We start from the raw sequence: 16,384 nt of genomic DNA, 5'->3' as shown, positions 1-16,384 counted from the left end.
GCTATATCTTCAGTGCCCAGCACACTGTAGGGACTCAAATTTTTGTTGAATGAATGAATGAATGAATGAATGAATCTCTCACCTGTAGAATAGTAGTTGCTTCCTAAGGAGTCTCTAGCTCCCTCTACAGACTAATCTCCACATTGCAGGTAGGGAGATAATGTTTTCAATCTGACTTTCCTCTTAGGATAGACCCCACATCCCTGCCTACATTGAACTATCCTCCTCCTCCTCACTTCACTTCAGTGCTCCCCAGGGAGCCAACTTCCAGTCCCTGGAGTAGGCAGTGCTCTTTCTCTCCACAGAACAGATGGTTATGTTCAGCTCCCACACCTCTGCTTACTCTTCACATTTCTCAAGAGTTCCTTCTCCAGGGAAGCTACTTTGACTCCCAGATTAGGGCAGATTCCATGTGATAGGTTCCGACAGAACCGTGTTCCTTTTCCACGGATAATTCATCTCACTTTGTAACTACATATTATGTAAGTTCCATGAAAGCAGAGTCCATGTCTATTCTGCACACAGTTGTATCCCCTGCCCACAGCAGTGTGCCTGGTACTGCCAGGTTCTCAAGAAGAGTTGGCTGATGAATGAAGGAAGGCATAAATGAGCATGGCAATCTCCACTGTTGCAAGACAAGTCTCCAAAGCATATCCAGAGAATGAACCTTCCAGGCATCACTAACAAATGCCTCAAGTTTGAGAGACTAGGGAACTCTAGGGGTGGCTGACTAAGTTTCTCCCTGCCTGGCCCAACACCAGATGCTTTGAGCACAAATACTAGCTAAGCAGATGACAACATGCTTGTGTGTTGAAGCTTAGAAGTCTCACTGGGGAGACACAGTCACCTGTCATTATCCCTAGCTATGTAAGTAAGGCATTACTTCCCAGATTAATATTTCTTCAAACATCTAAACTTAAGTGATCATTTGTAAAAAGTAGTTTTTACTTACATGTATAAACTAGAGGGTTTTACATGAGAAACAGAATCACACTCTCAGAGTTTCTTCGACAGCTTTACATTTCCTGCGTTTGTGACTTATTTTAATGCGAGTGTAATATTTTAATGGCTGTGGGATAATTGATGTGGATATTTTCATCTGAAAAATGATTACTTTCTGTAAAACAAATTATCTTTAAAAGTTTGCTAACTTTTTTTTTTTCTTTTTTGAGACTGGGCCTCTTTTTGTCACCCAGGCTGAAGTGCAGTGGTGCAGTCACGGCTCACTGCAGCCTCCACCTCTTGGACTCAAGCAATTCTCTCACCTCAGCCTCCCAAGCAGCTGGGACTACAAGTGCACATCATGGCTGGCTTACTTTTGTATTTTTTTTGTAGAGATGGGGTTTCACCATACTGCCCAGGCTGGTCGTGAACTCCTGGGCTCAAGCAACTCACCCACCTTGGCCTCCCAGGGTTGGAATTATGGGCGTGAGCCACCACGCCGGGCCAACTGAATCTTTTTATAAGAAAAACAAAACAAACAAACAACAACAAAAGCCCCCTGTGTTTTATAATTTTTCACCAGTCCCTAATGTGAACAGGGTAAAAATGTAGACCAGGAATTAGCTGTCTTTTACTCAGCTCTTTTTGCCTCACTCCAAGTAGGCTCTGTCAGCTTTGGACTCATCTGCGGTAAATATGCAGCTCTCTGAAAATGAACTGTAACACAGATCAGTTCCTACCCGATTATCAAATACCTGGACTCTTGATTGCTAACTATGTAATTTCCTATGATTCTGGTAAAACATTTAAAAATCCTCCATCACCTGAAATTTGATGGTTGTTGTGCAGCAAATAGGAGGAAATAATCTAACCTCCTCCATCCCCACCTTTTCCGCTGTCTTATCAAAAAACCTTTATCTAGCGATATAATCTCTTTTCAGTTTCCTGGCTACCAACTCTTCATCACCAACAGAGCTCAAAAATATGGATTTACTCTGTTTACTGTTTTTAAATGAGATTTGATGACATCCAGGGACTACTCTGTTTCCCTACAGGGCATATACTGCCAGTTTCATAATGAAAGTAAATGGAAAAATAACATTCACTTTACTGAAATTTGGTTTGTGGCAAACTGGATTGGAATGTACTCTTCTGCTGGGGACTGTCAGGGCCTCAGGACCATTTTGTACTGCACCATCCCTTGAAGTAAAGACAGCCCCTAAACAACAATAATGGATGACTGATAATAATCTATGAGTATAAGCTTCCTTAAAAAAAGATAAAAGTACTAACTGTGGATATAGAAGTATAGTGCTATATACCCTTCTATCTTAATAATAATACATTTCAAAAATATATTTAAGACTATGAAATATGCCACAGCAAACAACTGTTTTTATACCACCTGCACCTCTTCATTTTTCTTTTAGTGTGTTGACTTTTAGGGTAAAATATATTGAAATGTGCTCCTGTGCATTTTTGCTCCATTTATATATTTACTTTTACCTCTGTTTATTTGTTAGCAAGGTCCCTTTAAATCTATTAGAGACACACCCAAGGTGGATACTATATTAGGGGAATTAGGCATTTCAAGGTTTGAGCTGACGGATTTCATTTTCAATCAGATAACTGCTCCTGGATCTCCATACAAAATGTCCTAAGAGTATGCATATGCTCAACCAATTTTATTTTGCACTGTTTTCTAGTCAGATGAATATTCATCTCATCTGTACATAAATATCAGGTTAACCAGAGATGCAGACAAACAACATACTCCTTTGTCCAACTGCATTGTAAGAAACCTTTTTTTTTTTTTTTCGAAATGGAGTCTTGCTCTGTCACCCAGGCTGGAGTGCAGTGGTATGATCTCAGCTCACTGCAACCTACGCCTTCTTGGTTCAAGTGATTCTCCTGCCTCAGCCTCCCAAGTAGCTGGGACTACAGGCGTATGCTACCACGTCTGGCTAATTTTTGTATTTTTAGTAGAGGTGGGGTTTTGCCATGTTGGCCAGGCTGGTCTCGAACTCCTGGTCTCAGGTGATCCACCTGCCTTGGCCTCCCAAAGTATTGGGATTACATAATAGGCGTGAGCCACCGCATCCGGCCAGAACATTTTTCTTTAATTATTTATTTAAATGTGCAAAGGAAACCAAACTTTTTATTTTAAAGAAGAGCTTTTAAAAATATAATTAATGAGAAATAAAGTTATCTTATGTCTTCTTTTGGAAGTTTGCAACATGTTAAGTCATGGATGCGAGTAGGTAACATCCTTCCCGGTGATTTGTGGTTACACGCCTGACTCTGGCACCTACTCTTGGCTGAGGATATGCAAAGGTAGTGATCTGATGTTAACTCATTAGAGTAGTTTGCAGAGAGTCTTTTCAAAAGGATTTGTAAATCTTCATTTCTTCTTGTTATTTGGATGTGTTTCACAGGCTGTTGCAGATGACTGGGATTGTGATATGTGTGGCAGGAGAAAGTAAAGATAGAAATCAGTTGCTGTTACATCTGCCTTTGTCAACTAAAATTCACTCTTTGGAGAGGTGGGAGCAGGTAAGTAAGGTAATCCAAGAAAAGTCCCAAAGCACCAAGAAAAGTTCGCTAGAAAAGTATTCCCTAATAAGTGCCCTTCTAACAGGGGCCCAAGAGACCACCTCAATGAAATGAGGTTCCAGGGAATTTGGTAACATTTTCCTATTTGCTGTTTTTCTTTCTCAAATTGTGTGAAAAAGATTTAGCGTTCTTCTCTGGCTCCAAATTCTACAGCTTCAATTCATGGAGGAATTATCCTAATCCTATGATTAAACTAATCCATTAAAAAATAAAAAAGAAACCTTCCCCAGAAGCATTAAGTGGATGGGCGTAATCAACATCCCCCGGATGGGACCAAGTGGGCCAGGAGGATGTGAGCACCCCACAGTCACACCAACACTGAGGTGGACCTAACTACATCCAGATTTTCAGTAAGGAAGCTTTATTTGTCATTCACCATGAAAACAATGCCCACTAATTGATATTAATAATTAATCTCGTTTTAAGAAAAATCAACTTATCAATTTGGGAGGCTGAGATGGGTGGATCACAAGGTCAGGAGATTGAGACCATACTGGTCAACATGGTGAAACCCCCTCTCTACTAAAAATACAAAAATCAGCTGGGCATAGTGGCATGTGCTGGTAGTCCCAGCTACTCGGGAGGCTGAGGCAGGACAATCGCTTGAACCAAGAAGTCGAAGGTTGCAGTGAGCCGAGATTGTGCCACAGCACTCCAGCTTGGTGAAAGAGCGAGACTCTGTCTCAAAAAAAGAAAGAAAAAAAAAAAAAGAGAGAGAAAGAAAAATCAACTTGGGTGGGTAAAGAAAGGACTAGCTTAAAAATTAGCTTTCTGTAAGTCAGCCTTGCTGATACACTCTACAGATGGCATGTATTTTCACCCAATCAGGAAATACTTCAAAGTAACATTGATGGGTTCTTGTGAGCTTTTATGTCATTCTTTATAGAACTTCAGTTATGGGCCAGATTTCCAAGGATTTTTTTTTACAACATCATATGTGTGTTTTTTGACCTCTAATCAGCTTTGTTCACATGAATGAATACCAATAATTCAGATTTTTAAAATGCCCTTTGGCAGATGAATTCAGTTCTTCCAGTCTTGTAAATAAATACAATCAGGCAGTGATATTAGACCATTGCTCTGTTGATGAATACATAACTTTAAGTGGCTGGTAAACCTGCACAGATACTAGAGACCTACAGGGCTCAGAAGCGAATTACTGACCTAGGAATAACAGGCTGTTTCATACCCAAAATGACACTGCCGACCCAACCTTAATAAGACTTGGGGTTTGACATTTTTTCCAGACACAATGATGGATTCTCACTGATCTGTTTATACTCTATTGCCTGTCCCCAGTGTGATCAATGTAATGCAATAATAGATGACTGACTGGAGTTATGAATGCTATTTGTGACCCTGACTCAACTCATACCTAATTCTGCTATACAGTGACCAGGGAGGTTCCTATTCATTTAACATAGTTTATACTGAAGTATTATGCGGAACCATATGAAATTGATGTTTTTGTACGTCAAAACAGTCTAATGTCAGTTTTTTCATAGGGACCAACCTAACATCAAAAGAATTTCTTCCAAAGGTTGTTTTATCGTGTTCCTAGCGTATGTACTTTGTTTTTTTGTTTTTTTGTTTTTTTGTTTTTTTGTTTTTTGAGATGGAGTCTGGCTCTGTCGCCCAGGCTGGAGTGCAGTGGCTGGATCTCAGCTCACTGCAAGCTCCGCCTCCCGAGCTTACACCATTCTCCTACCTCAGCCTCCGGAGTAGCTGGGACTACAGGCGCCCGCCACGTCGCCCGGCTAGTTTTTTGTATTTTTTTTTTTTAGTAGAGACGGGGTTTCAACATGTTAGCCAGGATGGTCTCGATCTCCTGACCTCGTGATCCGCCCATCTTGGCGTATGTACTTTGTAACAGCAGTCCAAAATTTTTCTTAAGAGTGTTCCTAGCGTATGTACTTTGTAACAGCAGTCCAAAATTTTTCTTAAGACATTGTTGTTATTTCCTGCTGGCTATATGTTCCTTTAACTTTAAATGTTTCAGAAGTGGTTTTTATGCTTCTTCTCTTTGCTTCTTGACTAGTATGCATAATTCATCAAGAAAGATCAAATATATTGCGTTTATACCAGCAACACATTAAACATAACACAATTAAGCCTAAATCTTTTTGAATAAGTTTTCAAGGAAAGAAAGGTAATATTGTTGAGCAATCTTATGATAACAAGCAAAATTGTGTCAGCCAGATGACTGCTGGTGTGTCACTGAATAATTTACACTACTTCTGAAATAATAACAATATGTCCCCTACAATCAGCTTGAACTCTTTCTCAGCGGATGTATTAGCAGTGAATCATATAAATTTTTGATCCTTCACACATATCTCTGTGCAAGGAATTGCCCAGGAAATTCCAAGAGTATGAATGAATTCCAAAATGTCAGCTAAAAAAATACATACTCAGTTCTAGGTCATCTAGGTCATCCCTGGTAGGAAACATCAGTATCAAAAGAAAGTATTATTTTTTTTAACTAAAGATGATGAATTTATTCAATATTTTTGAAAAAAAGAAAGCAAAGTTAACTAGTTAATTGTCAAACTACAGATGCTTTTTGATTTACGATGGGGTTATGTCCCCATAACCCCATTGTAAGTTGAAAATCTTATGTTGAAAATGCATTTAATACACTTAACCTACCGAACATCATAGCTTAGCCTGGCCTACCCCAAATGTGCTCAGAATACATACATTAGCCTACAGTTGGGCAAAACAATCTAACACAAAGCCTATATAATAAAGTTAGTTGTTATGAAGAATTTTGAATCAAAATTCAAAGTATGGTTTCTACTGAATGTATATGGCTTTTGCACCATTGTACAGTCAAAAAATCCTAAGTCAAACCACCATAAATCAAGGACCATCTGTAATTTTAACTCCCAAAGTAACTCAAGGCAATAAGAAATACCATTTGTTTTTGACAAGCAGGTATTTGAAGTAAATCTGCAGGATTTTCTCACACATTTCCACAAGACTAAAACTCATTGCATAGTAAACCTTTAATGCTTTAGATCAACTTTGAAAAATCCCACTATTTTACCTTTATCTTTGCAATTGACTCCCACTGTCAAACTGGGGAATTCACTTAACCTCTCTTATATTAAATTCTCCAACTTGTGCAATAGATACATAGATTATTAGCAAAGCAGGCAATTGTATAGTGTTTATTTTGATGGAACTTTATTGATTTTAGCTATTTCCAAGCCCTGGTATACTTATCTAATACTTACATTTGAATATAAGCAATATTTTATTGTTACCATTAAAATGGCTTTAAAAGAGTTTTAGGAAGGCTAATAAAATTAGTGCAAACACTTTTGAAAGTGTCAGATTATATACAGACATGCAAAATAATATTCTAATGTTATCAGCAAACACTTGAATCCCCCTTTCCCTTTGTTAACATGAGAACACACTCTTTCCTCTGATTTGAAGTGGGAAAAGAGCTAGAAAGTCGAATATGGGAAAAAGGGCTCTTCTAGTACCTAAACATGATAGCCAGCGGGCAGGTGAATATGAATTGGATTTGCTACTCTTCAGCTATGTTTCTTTCTGGAGGCTGAGCTGTCTGGCTTTTTCTAAGAGGGCTGTAGCCTATAAGATGGCAGATCCTGCCAGAGTGCTAGAACCATCACATGTATCTCAAGGGAAGAACATGGTTGCTGCCTAAGAATTGTTGTTGTAAAGATTATGAGCCTGACAGTGCCTTAAAGCTATTCAAACTTGTTCAACCCACTACCAGAAAAGTGAGTCTGCCCTAGCACTGTGGCATTTTAGGACCTGTGTCTCAAACACATTTCTTTTCCTAGGGCCAGGAAGGACTAGGGCACAAAATATAAAGGAGTGCTGGAAATATATAGTAATCAAGATACGTAATATTTTTTAGAATTAAAATTAATGCAAATAATGTACGATGAATATCAAAATTGTAATTAGGTACAGGATTGATATTACTAATTATTCCTTTTGTCTTAGGTTCCACTATGGCTCAATAAGACACTGTTACTGATCTTGTCATCGCTTAAAATTTTACTGAGTTTTATTTATTTATTTATTTATTTATTTATTTATTTATTTATTTTTATTTTTGGGACAGAGTCCCGCTCAGTCACCCAGGCTGGAATGCAGTGGCACGATATCCGCTCACTGCAACCTCCACCTCTCGGGCTCAAGCCATTCTCCTGCCTCAGCCTCCTGAGTAGCTAGGATTATAGGCGTCAGCCACCATGGCCTGCTAATTGTTGTATTTTTAGTAGAGATGGGGTTTCACCATGTTGGCCAGGCTGGTCTTGAACTCCTGACCTCAGGCATTCCACCTGCCTCAGCCTCCCAAAGTGCTTGGATTACAGGCATGAGCCACTGCGCCCAGCCTTTACAGAGTTTTATTGGTGCCACCCTAATTTGTGTGCCAGAGGGAGGTCTTGGCCCCTGACATCCTACTTAAAATTTTTTATTTTTTTACTTTGCCCTTTGTTTTCTGACTAGCTCAACCTCTCACTGGCTTCCCTCTCTTAAGTCACCTCCTGACTATGGTTGTGCCCTTTTCTTTGTGTACGGATGGTCCTGACATAAGATGGTTGAACTTACCATTTTTCAACTTCACAATGGTGTGAAAGTGATACTCATTCAGTAGAAATGGCCTATATGACCGTTCTATTTTTCACTTTCAGTACAGCATTCAATAAATTACATGAGATATTAAACAGTTTATTATAAAATACACTTTGTGTTAGATAATTTTGCCTAATGTAGGCTAGTGTAAGTGTTCTGGGCATGTTTTAACGTAAGCTAGGCTAAGCTGTAATGTTCGGTAAACTAGGTGCATTTTCAACTTATAATGGGTTTCTGGGGACATGGTCTCATCCTAAGTTGCGTGTCACCATCTACACTCTAAACTCTAAGAGGTCAGGAATTGTATCTGTTTGGTTAATAGCTGAATCGTGAGTACTTTTAACACAGTGCCTGGAACACAGTAGCTGAATGGAAGCTGATATTCAATGTTGTGCATGGCTTTCTTGCATGATTATGTGGTTGGGAAATGTCTCTGGCAGAACCCCTACCACAGAGCCTGCTACAGGGTCACAGACCTCTTTCCAGGATTTTCCTGAATTCTGGGGACAGGGAACCAGAAATAATATATCTAGAGGTTTGCAAAAATCAGAGAGTCAGTGGACTTATGTGCACCCAAGTAGATTCAAATGGGAATCAAGGAGATGATGAACCTTTTTTTTGGGGGGTGGGGTGGAGAAACTAACATAATGTAAGGTGTTTAAAAAAAAAAAGTTCTATTTTGCAAAAGATCCAGAAAAGAGTATGCTAATTTACATGATTTGAGCTTTTTGTTTGTTTATTTGCAGTGACTCCTGAAGTTGCTCAGGTTTGGGAAGTACATAACACTTACCTTCAATGGTACACTGATCAGGGACTGGAATCTTCTTTCCAATTTCCATGGCATATGCTTTCACTTTGCTGAGGTTTTTTTTTAAGTGCAAGTAGAGCTTATCTTGGTATTCTATAGGACTTGCAGTTGTCTCTGGAGTTTCTTCCTGGAAGTTTTCTTTAACAGTTTCTGGCAAATTCTCTGAGTCTTTATGTATAATATTTGGGTATGAAACTGAAGACTCTCCCAGCTGTGATCTGTCAGTGTCTGCCTTAAAGGGCAGCTTGTCATTTCCTTGGCTAAGTGGGTCTATTTCTGAAAGAGAGATGCTGGCAGGTATATCTCCCCTGTTTTCATCTTCACCATCGTCTGAACCCACACCCTTTGTGAGCACAGTGTGCAAAGCCAAACTTTTTGACCTAGAGTTCAAACAAAGGGAAAGTTAGAGAAGCTGTGTTACCATTCACTGCCAAGGAACAGAAATAATAATAATATTGGGACAAAAAGTTACTTCTTCTGGAGCGTGAAACTATTAATGGGCCTGATAAATGTACATCACCAACAAAAGATGTAATAAACCAAACCTTTGAAAATCTAGGTCACCTCCAAACACAAAGGTTTAAAAATCAATTTCATGGCAAAACTGGCTGCAAAATGATAGACTTGCATATTTTTCATCGTTGTCTACTTTTGCTTTTGATTTTTCATCAGAAATCAAGAGATGATATTTTCCATATGCATACTTATATTTAAGAATGGCTTTAAAAATTAAGCAATAGGTTTTTTTCCCATTCATAGTACCCATTTAAAATAGTGAACTTCTTTGGATAATGAGAGCATTGTGGATAACATTTCATTCATGTAAGGACAGCGCTTCAGGTGGCTATAGGTAGAAGATATATAAAAAACACCCCGTAACAGAGTGATAACAAAGCTAATAGCTGACATTAAGTGTATAATTTAAAAAACAAACCAAACAAGAGTTATACCTGTTAAATCTAATGTTTTTTCTTTCTTCTTTAGAAACTTGGCCCAGACTATATCTTCTGATAGAACCAGGGGTATTGCTCTCTGCATTTATCTTGTCTTCAAAAGCCTGGATTTTAACTTGGAGTTTTTCATGGTCTTCATTTTCAGCTACTATGAGCTTGGTTTCTTCCAGTTTCTCAGGGAATTCAATTTCAGTGCTGATTTTTCTCCTAAAGGAATAGAAATCATTGCATTAGATGTTGGTCATATATACTCTTCAGAAGAGTGTTATTCTCTATTTAACTGCCTCTCACTCAGAAGCAAAAACTTTGCCTAATAATTTTTTTCATTGGTCATTTAACAAGTATTTACTGAATATCTACTACAGGCATAGGTCTTTGAAATTCTTTCTACAGATTGTTCTGCCAGAAGTTTAGAAACAGCGGTGTTTATGTGAACATTGTATTAAAAATGTTTTTTTAAAGGTTCAAAGAATAAAAAGCAGTTTTTATGCTCATGTCCCATATTCTTTTCTAGAAATTCTTCCAGTGTATGGCTTTCACATGAAATGTGTGCCAGATATTTTCTAAAAAATTTACATGCTGATATGTTTCTCCTGAAATTACAGAATAGGAACATTTCACATGGACTGCATAAACTCATGGTTTTGTTAATTTTTTAAAAATCAGTATAGCAAGAAATATCTTTCTGAATTTTAAGATGTTGGAAGGAAGAGGTTTTCTATGAAATGATATTAATATAGACCCAAGTATCTTTTATAGCAGGGTTTATAAACCACTTTGTGGGCCATTAAAATTACTTCCTTTAAAGCAGGGGCCATGTGTGGTATAATTTTGGATTTCCTCTGAGGGCTAACAGTGCGTTAGCTAGGATAAGCACCTACAAATAAACTGCAGAAATAGCTTTCTGATGTTCACTGAGGTGCTGAGTAATTATATGAAAGTAGCATGCATTTATCTTCCCTTATTTATCTTCTAATATTGAGCTGGCCTACAGGTATTTTAATTTTTATTCAACAACCACTATCCATTTTTATAACACATGGTGTTAATATTAATTCTTTTCTAAAAAAAAAAAAAGATAAAAGGAATTATTTACTTACCACACTTTTGACACACAATGTGTGGTTTTTTTTCTCATACCAACTAATTCTCCAACCCTCTAGACACCAACTGGGTGTCCTACAGTTCAATTCAATCCTAATACTGATGATCTGGAATAAAGCCCAGACTCCACAGACTGCCCCCAGTTCAGATGCCAGTGAGAAGTATGGGGTCCCCAGCTTACTCACACTTCTGTTCAGCTTGGCTACAAAGGTTCCAGCACTGCCCCACCCCCATGGTTCAATAATTCACTGGGATGACTCATAGGACTCAGGAAAACACTTTAACTTATTATTATTGGATTTATTAGAAAGGATACGACTCAGAAACACCCCAGTAGAAGAGATGCACAGAGCAAGGTATGGGAGAAGGGGCTCAGAGCTTCTGTGCCTTTCTAGGTGTGCTGTACTCCCAGCACCTCAATGTGTTCACCAATCTGGAAGTTCTTGGAATTTTAGGGGTTACTAGGATGGTTTCATTATTCAGGCGTGATTGATTAAATGATTACCATTGGTGGTTAACTCAATCTTCAGTCCCTCTCCCCTCCCCAGAGACTGGGGGTGGGTGAGTTATAGGGTAAGATAGAGAATGGGGCTGAAAGTTCCAACAATGTAATCATGCCTTGGTCTTTCCTGTGACCAGCCCCAATCCTCAAGAAATCTAGGGGTCCCTGCCACCAGTCATCTCATTAGCATATAAAAGACACCCATCAATCTGAGATTCTGAGGGTTTAGGAGCTGTATGCCATGAACTCAGCATGGAGGCAAAATATTTATTTTTTATTACAGTACATAATAATCCCTAGAAATATATTCACCAAGATGGTCTAATGATTTTGTTGATTTGTCTGTGTGTATTTACTTGGCCGTCTTTAGTATTTTTCCAAGACATTGAGGAAAGGGCCCAGACTTACACAAAAATCTTAGCTTCTTCAAACATTTTTCCCTAAGGGCCAAAGTGAACCTGGCATAATACCTGAATGAGAGTGAGAGGAAAAACATACTTAGAAAAAAAAACAAAAGAAAGAAAGCACTGCCAGGCACGGTGGCTCACGTCTGTAATCCCAACACTTTGGGAGGCTGAGGTGGGTGGATCACTTGAGGTCAGGAGTTCGAGAGCAGCCTGCCCAATATGGTGAAACCCTGTCTCTACTAAAAATACAAAAATTAGCTGGGTGTGGTGGCAGGCACCTGTAATCCCAGCCAATTGGGAGGCTGAGGGAGGAGAATCAATTGAACCTAGGGGCGGAGGTTGTAGTGAGCCGAGATCACACCATTGCACTCCAGCCTGGGTGACAAGAGCGAAACTCTGTGTCAAAAACAACAACAACCAACCAACAAACAAACAAACAAGCACAAGAACAACAACAACAAAACAAAAACAAAAACAAAAACTGCTTTTTAGGAAAAAGCAATGCAGAAGGGCTGGTAACTAATTTTTTCAGTTACAATCTACCCATTCTGGCACCTATATCTGCGGTGGGCACTGGTGAAGGTGCATTGGCAGGGTTGGATGGTGAAGTTTTTCTGGCTGGCCCAGAGAGGAGAGCAGTCCTGGCATTGAGGGAGGGTTCATGACTATGGGCCCTCAGTGGTCAGAATTCACCTGTAGGTCCAGCCCAGGGACAGCTGCTGACGGTTCAAAGTGGGAACCAGCATCTTTTAGGTAACCAGGCAATTGTTTATTGTTTAATAAGAGGTTACTGATACAATTTAAAACCATTTTTCTTACATAATTTTATAAGTTTTCTATGACTTTACATAACTTTTATCTACCCATACCATGCATAAATGAAATATACATTGGTAGATTGCAAGAATCAGTATGTGGGAATAGAGGCTAAGCTTGAAAATGTTTTTCTTTCTGACATATATATGATATTGGCTACAGTCAAATAGATGGGAGGCTTTGACATCTTTTAGCCAGAAGATCCTAAATGTTTACTCCCATTACAAATGAAACCAAGATAATGTTATCTCTAGATGATATTTTACAAACCATGATGATTGCCAAGGTTAATTAAAAAAAATCTAATGGACTCACTCCACACAAGAAATTTTGGGGAATATTTATTTTCTATCCACATTAGTTAATGTGTAGTCACGAAACTAAAATATTTCTCCGGTTCCATAGAACCTAGTCACATTTCAAAATTAAAAGATACCTTTATTTCAAATATTGCTATAGCTGGGGTCATTAAAACTAAAAAATTTGTAAAGCATAACTTGTAATCCAAAATGTAAGTATTAGATATTGAGCATTATACAAACGTTTTAATGTTTTAATTTTTAAGTTTTTAGAGATGGGGGTCTTGCTATGTTGCCCAGGCTGGCCTCAAACATCTGAGCCCTAGCAGTTCTCCTATCTCAGCCTCCTGAGTAGTGGGGACTACAGGTGTGTGTCACTGTACCTGACTATACACATTTTTAAACCTCAAAACATATGAATTGTTAGAGGAAAATTTCTCATTAATTTATATTTTTTTTTTCTTTCTGTCTAAAGCTCTGGGTTATATCAGCTACAATAATCACATTTTCTTCAAAAAAACTTCAAATTTCATAGATTATAGAAAATGTCCTAAGATAATTTTATTGGATCAGCTTTTATTCTTTAAAAAGTTTCATATTTATGGAGATCCTTCTTTTATTTGTTGTACTCAATATATCAATTTCACCATCTATAAAATGGGGATAATAACCGTACTTAACTCACGGGGTTGGCAGAATGATTAAATGACAGAACCAACATGAAGCAGTGTTCCTAGCACATAACAAGCAGTCATCACACATTAGATTTTATTACTGTCAGGCTGTAGGAGGGGATGGCCACTTAGGCCCCTTTCCCTGCCTGTGTCTCCAGTGACCAGATGTTGGTTAGTAAGCTCCGCAGCCTGGATGCATCAGAGCTTTAGTAGTTGGAAGCAGCCTTCCTTCACGTTCAAGTTGCTTTATAGCATTACCCTGATGAGATGCTTGGCATGACACTCACTGACCCCAAGAGGGCAGGTTGGGTGTCTCAAGGGTAGGGTTCTCAGTGAAAAAACAGGACACCCAGTCAAATCTGAATTTCAGATAAACAATACTTTTTTTTTTTTTTTTTTTTTTTTTTTGAGATTGAGTCACGCTCTGTCACCCAGGCTGGAGTGCAGTGGTGCGATCTCGGCTCACTGCAAGCTCCGCCTCCCTGGTTCACACCATTCTCCTGCCTCAGCCTCCTGAGTAGCTGAGACTACAGATGTCCATCACCACGTCTAGCTAATTTTGTTTTTGTATTCGTAGAGACAGGGTTTTGCCATGTTAGCCAGGAAGGTCTCAATCTCCTGACCTTGTGATCTGCCCGCCTCGGCCTCCCAAAGTGCTGGAATTACAGGCATAAGCCACCGTGCCCGGCCAACAATAAGTATTTTTAAGTGTAAATATGTCCCTAGTGAAATGTACTAAAGATATATTATACTTTACTACAGTTATTATACTAAAAACTACTAAGGAATTATTTGTTCTTTAACTGAAATTCAACTGGGTATCCTGTATTTTTATTTGTTAGATTTGGCAAGGCAACTCTGGGCTAAGTCCCCGCTGCCCTGTGGGCAGGGACCTGTACAACTCATCTGGTCTGGCACAGTGCTTGGCAAAAAGCACCTGGAATTTCTGTGGAATAAGTGAACTGAGACCACATTGTTGTCTGAAGTCAGCCTGCCACCCACCTCCAAACAACCACCACCACCACCACCACAAAACAAAAAAAAACAAAACAAACAAATAGCAACAACAACAACAACAAACAAAAACCTCCTGAGGTCTACCAGATACCCATGAGAGACTGGCCACTCCTCCTGGCCCTTCAGGGTTTGGGGGTGGCACAGTGCTATTTGGTAAACATGAAATGTGGAGAGAAGCAGGGAGCAAGAGTAGAGGCAAAAAGAGTGATTTGCAAGGGAACAAATATGAAGAGTGAAGAACCAACAATAGAATGTCTGGGATAAAGAAATTCTTTCTAGATCTAAGGCTGATGAGAATTCTCACCACAAAGACTTTCTCTTCTGCACAGAATGCTTTCTCTTCTGATTTAGATTTGTAGAGCACAGAAGTCAGTGGACTGGGGTGGTAATGAAGTCATGGAGGCAGCCAAGGTCTCCAGATGGATCAAAGGGAACTTTCTGTTTCTGGCCATCAATCCACCTGGGCATGCCACAGAACTTTGCTGGCAGGGAGGTAGGACAAACTTCAATTCCAATAAATTGGAAGGTCAGGAAATGGTAGATAGAGGGTTTGGGTTTATCATAAACATTCCTTCTCCTTTACTTCTTTTCCTGCTGCTTTTAAAATTTAATATAAAAAGATAGAAGAGAAGTATTTTGATAGAAACAAAGTTTTTGAACAAAAAATTCAAAAACAAAGATCTTTTCCTGAGATAAACTTCTGCTTCCCTTCTAGAGCAAGGAAACACATCACAAATGTGAAAGTGCTGGCAGAACCATGGGTCCTGTATGTGTTTACTTGTAGAGTGGTGGCAGCTGGGGCCAGTGGGTTGGGCTCACGCAGGGGGTTGTTATTTCTTTTCCATTTGTCACTTTTGACCCCAGAGGTAATTTTACAGAAATCTTTGCCAGAGTTCTATAATCCCCTAAATATTAACTTGGCCTTAACTCAACACGCCACGTTACAAGAGGCTCAGATAATTTCCAGTCTGAACAGTTTCTGGTCTCTGTTGCCAAAGTAAAGTTTTTAAAAGTACCTCTAGGGATTCCCAGGGGGAGGCCTAATTACCTCCCTCTTGTGTGAACGGGGACTCCCCTTGGAAACAAATCGGCCCTTGGGCTGCTGGCTGCTCTCACTAAGCCGGGAGATGAGACTATAAAGCTGGCAGGGGTGGAAAGATTGGCAGCCTCTCTTCCTGGCTCCTCAAATCAAAGAAAAATAATATTAGTTAATGTTTGATGATCTTGGCTTACAATTCCATGTCCAGGATATGTACTCCTGCAGAGTTAAGCTTGTTAAAGGAGAAGTAGGAGAACGCAATGCACTAAATCCACATTGGAGTCCTAAATTCTTAGAATGCTATGTCCCTTACTCTTCAGTGATCTCTTGGGTCATGAATCATCATAGAGAAGATCTCCCAGCTTCACAGCGCTAGCATCTGTTTTGGGACTGCAATAAATAATGCTGCTGGAACACCTAAGCTGGAATGTTAAGGGAAAGGACCAACAATAAGACTCAGTTCTTGGTATCTATTCTGTCTCTGACCTGCTCAGTGGGCAAAAGCAGAGATGGGCAGGTACCTAGTTATGTGGGGATCAGAATGTGATCATGCCAATGGTAGAACTCTGCTAAACTGAAATAACACCACG

The 16,384-nt window shown here is 39.2% G+C and overlaps 1 protein-coding gene across 7 annotated transcripts in view; it reads right to left on the bottom strand.

The window, feature by feature from the left end:
- The window catches only part of VEPH1 (ventricular zone expressed PH domain containing 1), a 244,302-nt gene that overhangs the window by 85,800 nt on the left and 142,118 nt on the right, over positions 1-16,384 (bottom strand). For all 7 annotated transcript variants that reach the window (XM_073023493.1, XM_008008592.3, XM_008008589.3 and 4 more), the window contains 2 exons: positions 9,934-10,143; positions 8,966-9,363 (listed from right to left, as the gene is read on the bottom strand). In XM_073023493.1, coding sequence (XP_072879594.1) covers positions 8,966-9,363; positions 9,934-10,143 — 608 coding nt within the window. The remainder of the gene's footprint in view (positions 1-8,965; positions 9,364-9,933; positions 10,144-16,384) is intronic.

Source organism: Chlorocebus sabaeus, chromosome 15 (assembly GCF_047675955.1).
Source record: "Chlorocebus sabaeus isolate Y175 chromosome 15, mChlSab1.0.hap1, whole genome shotgun sequence".
NCBI classification, from domain to species: domain Eukaryota; kingdom Metazoa; phylum Chordata; class Mammalia; order Primates; family Cercopithecidae; genus Chlorocebus; species Chlorocebus sabaeus.
The sequence above is the reverse complement of the archived record's forward strand: the minus strand, read 5'-3'. Positions and strand labels throughout refer to the sequence as shown.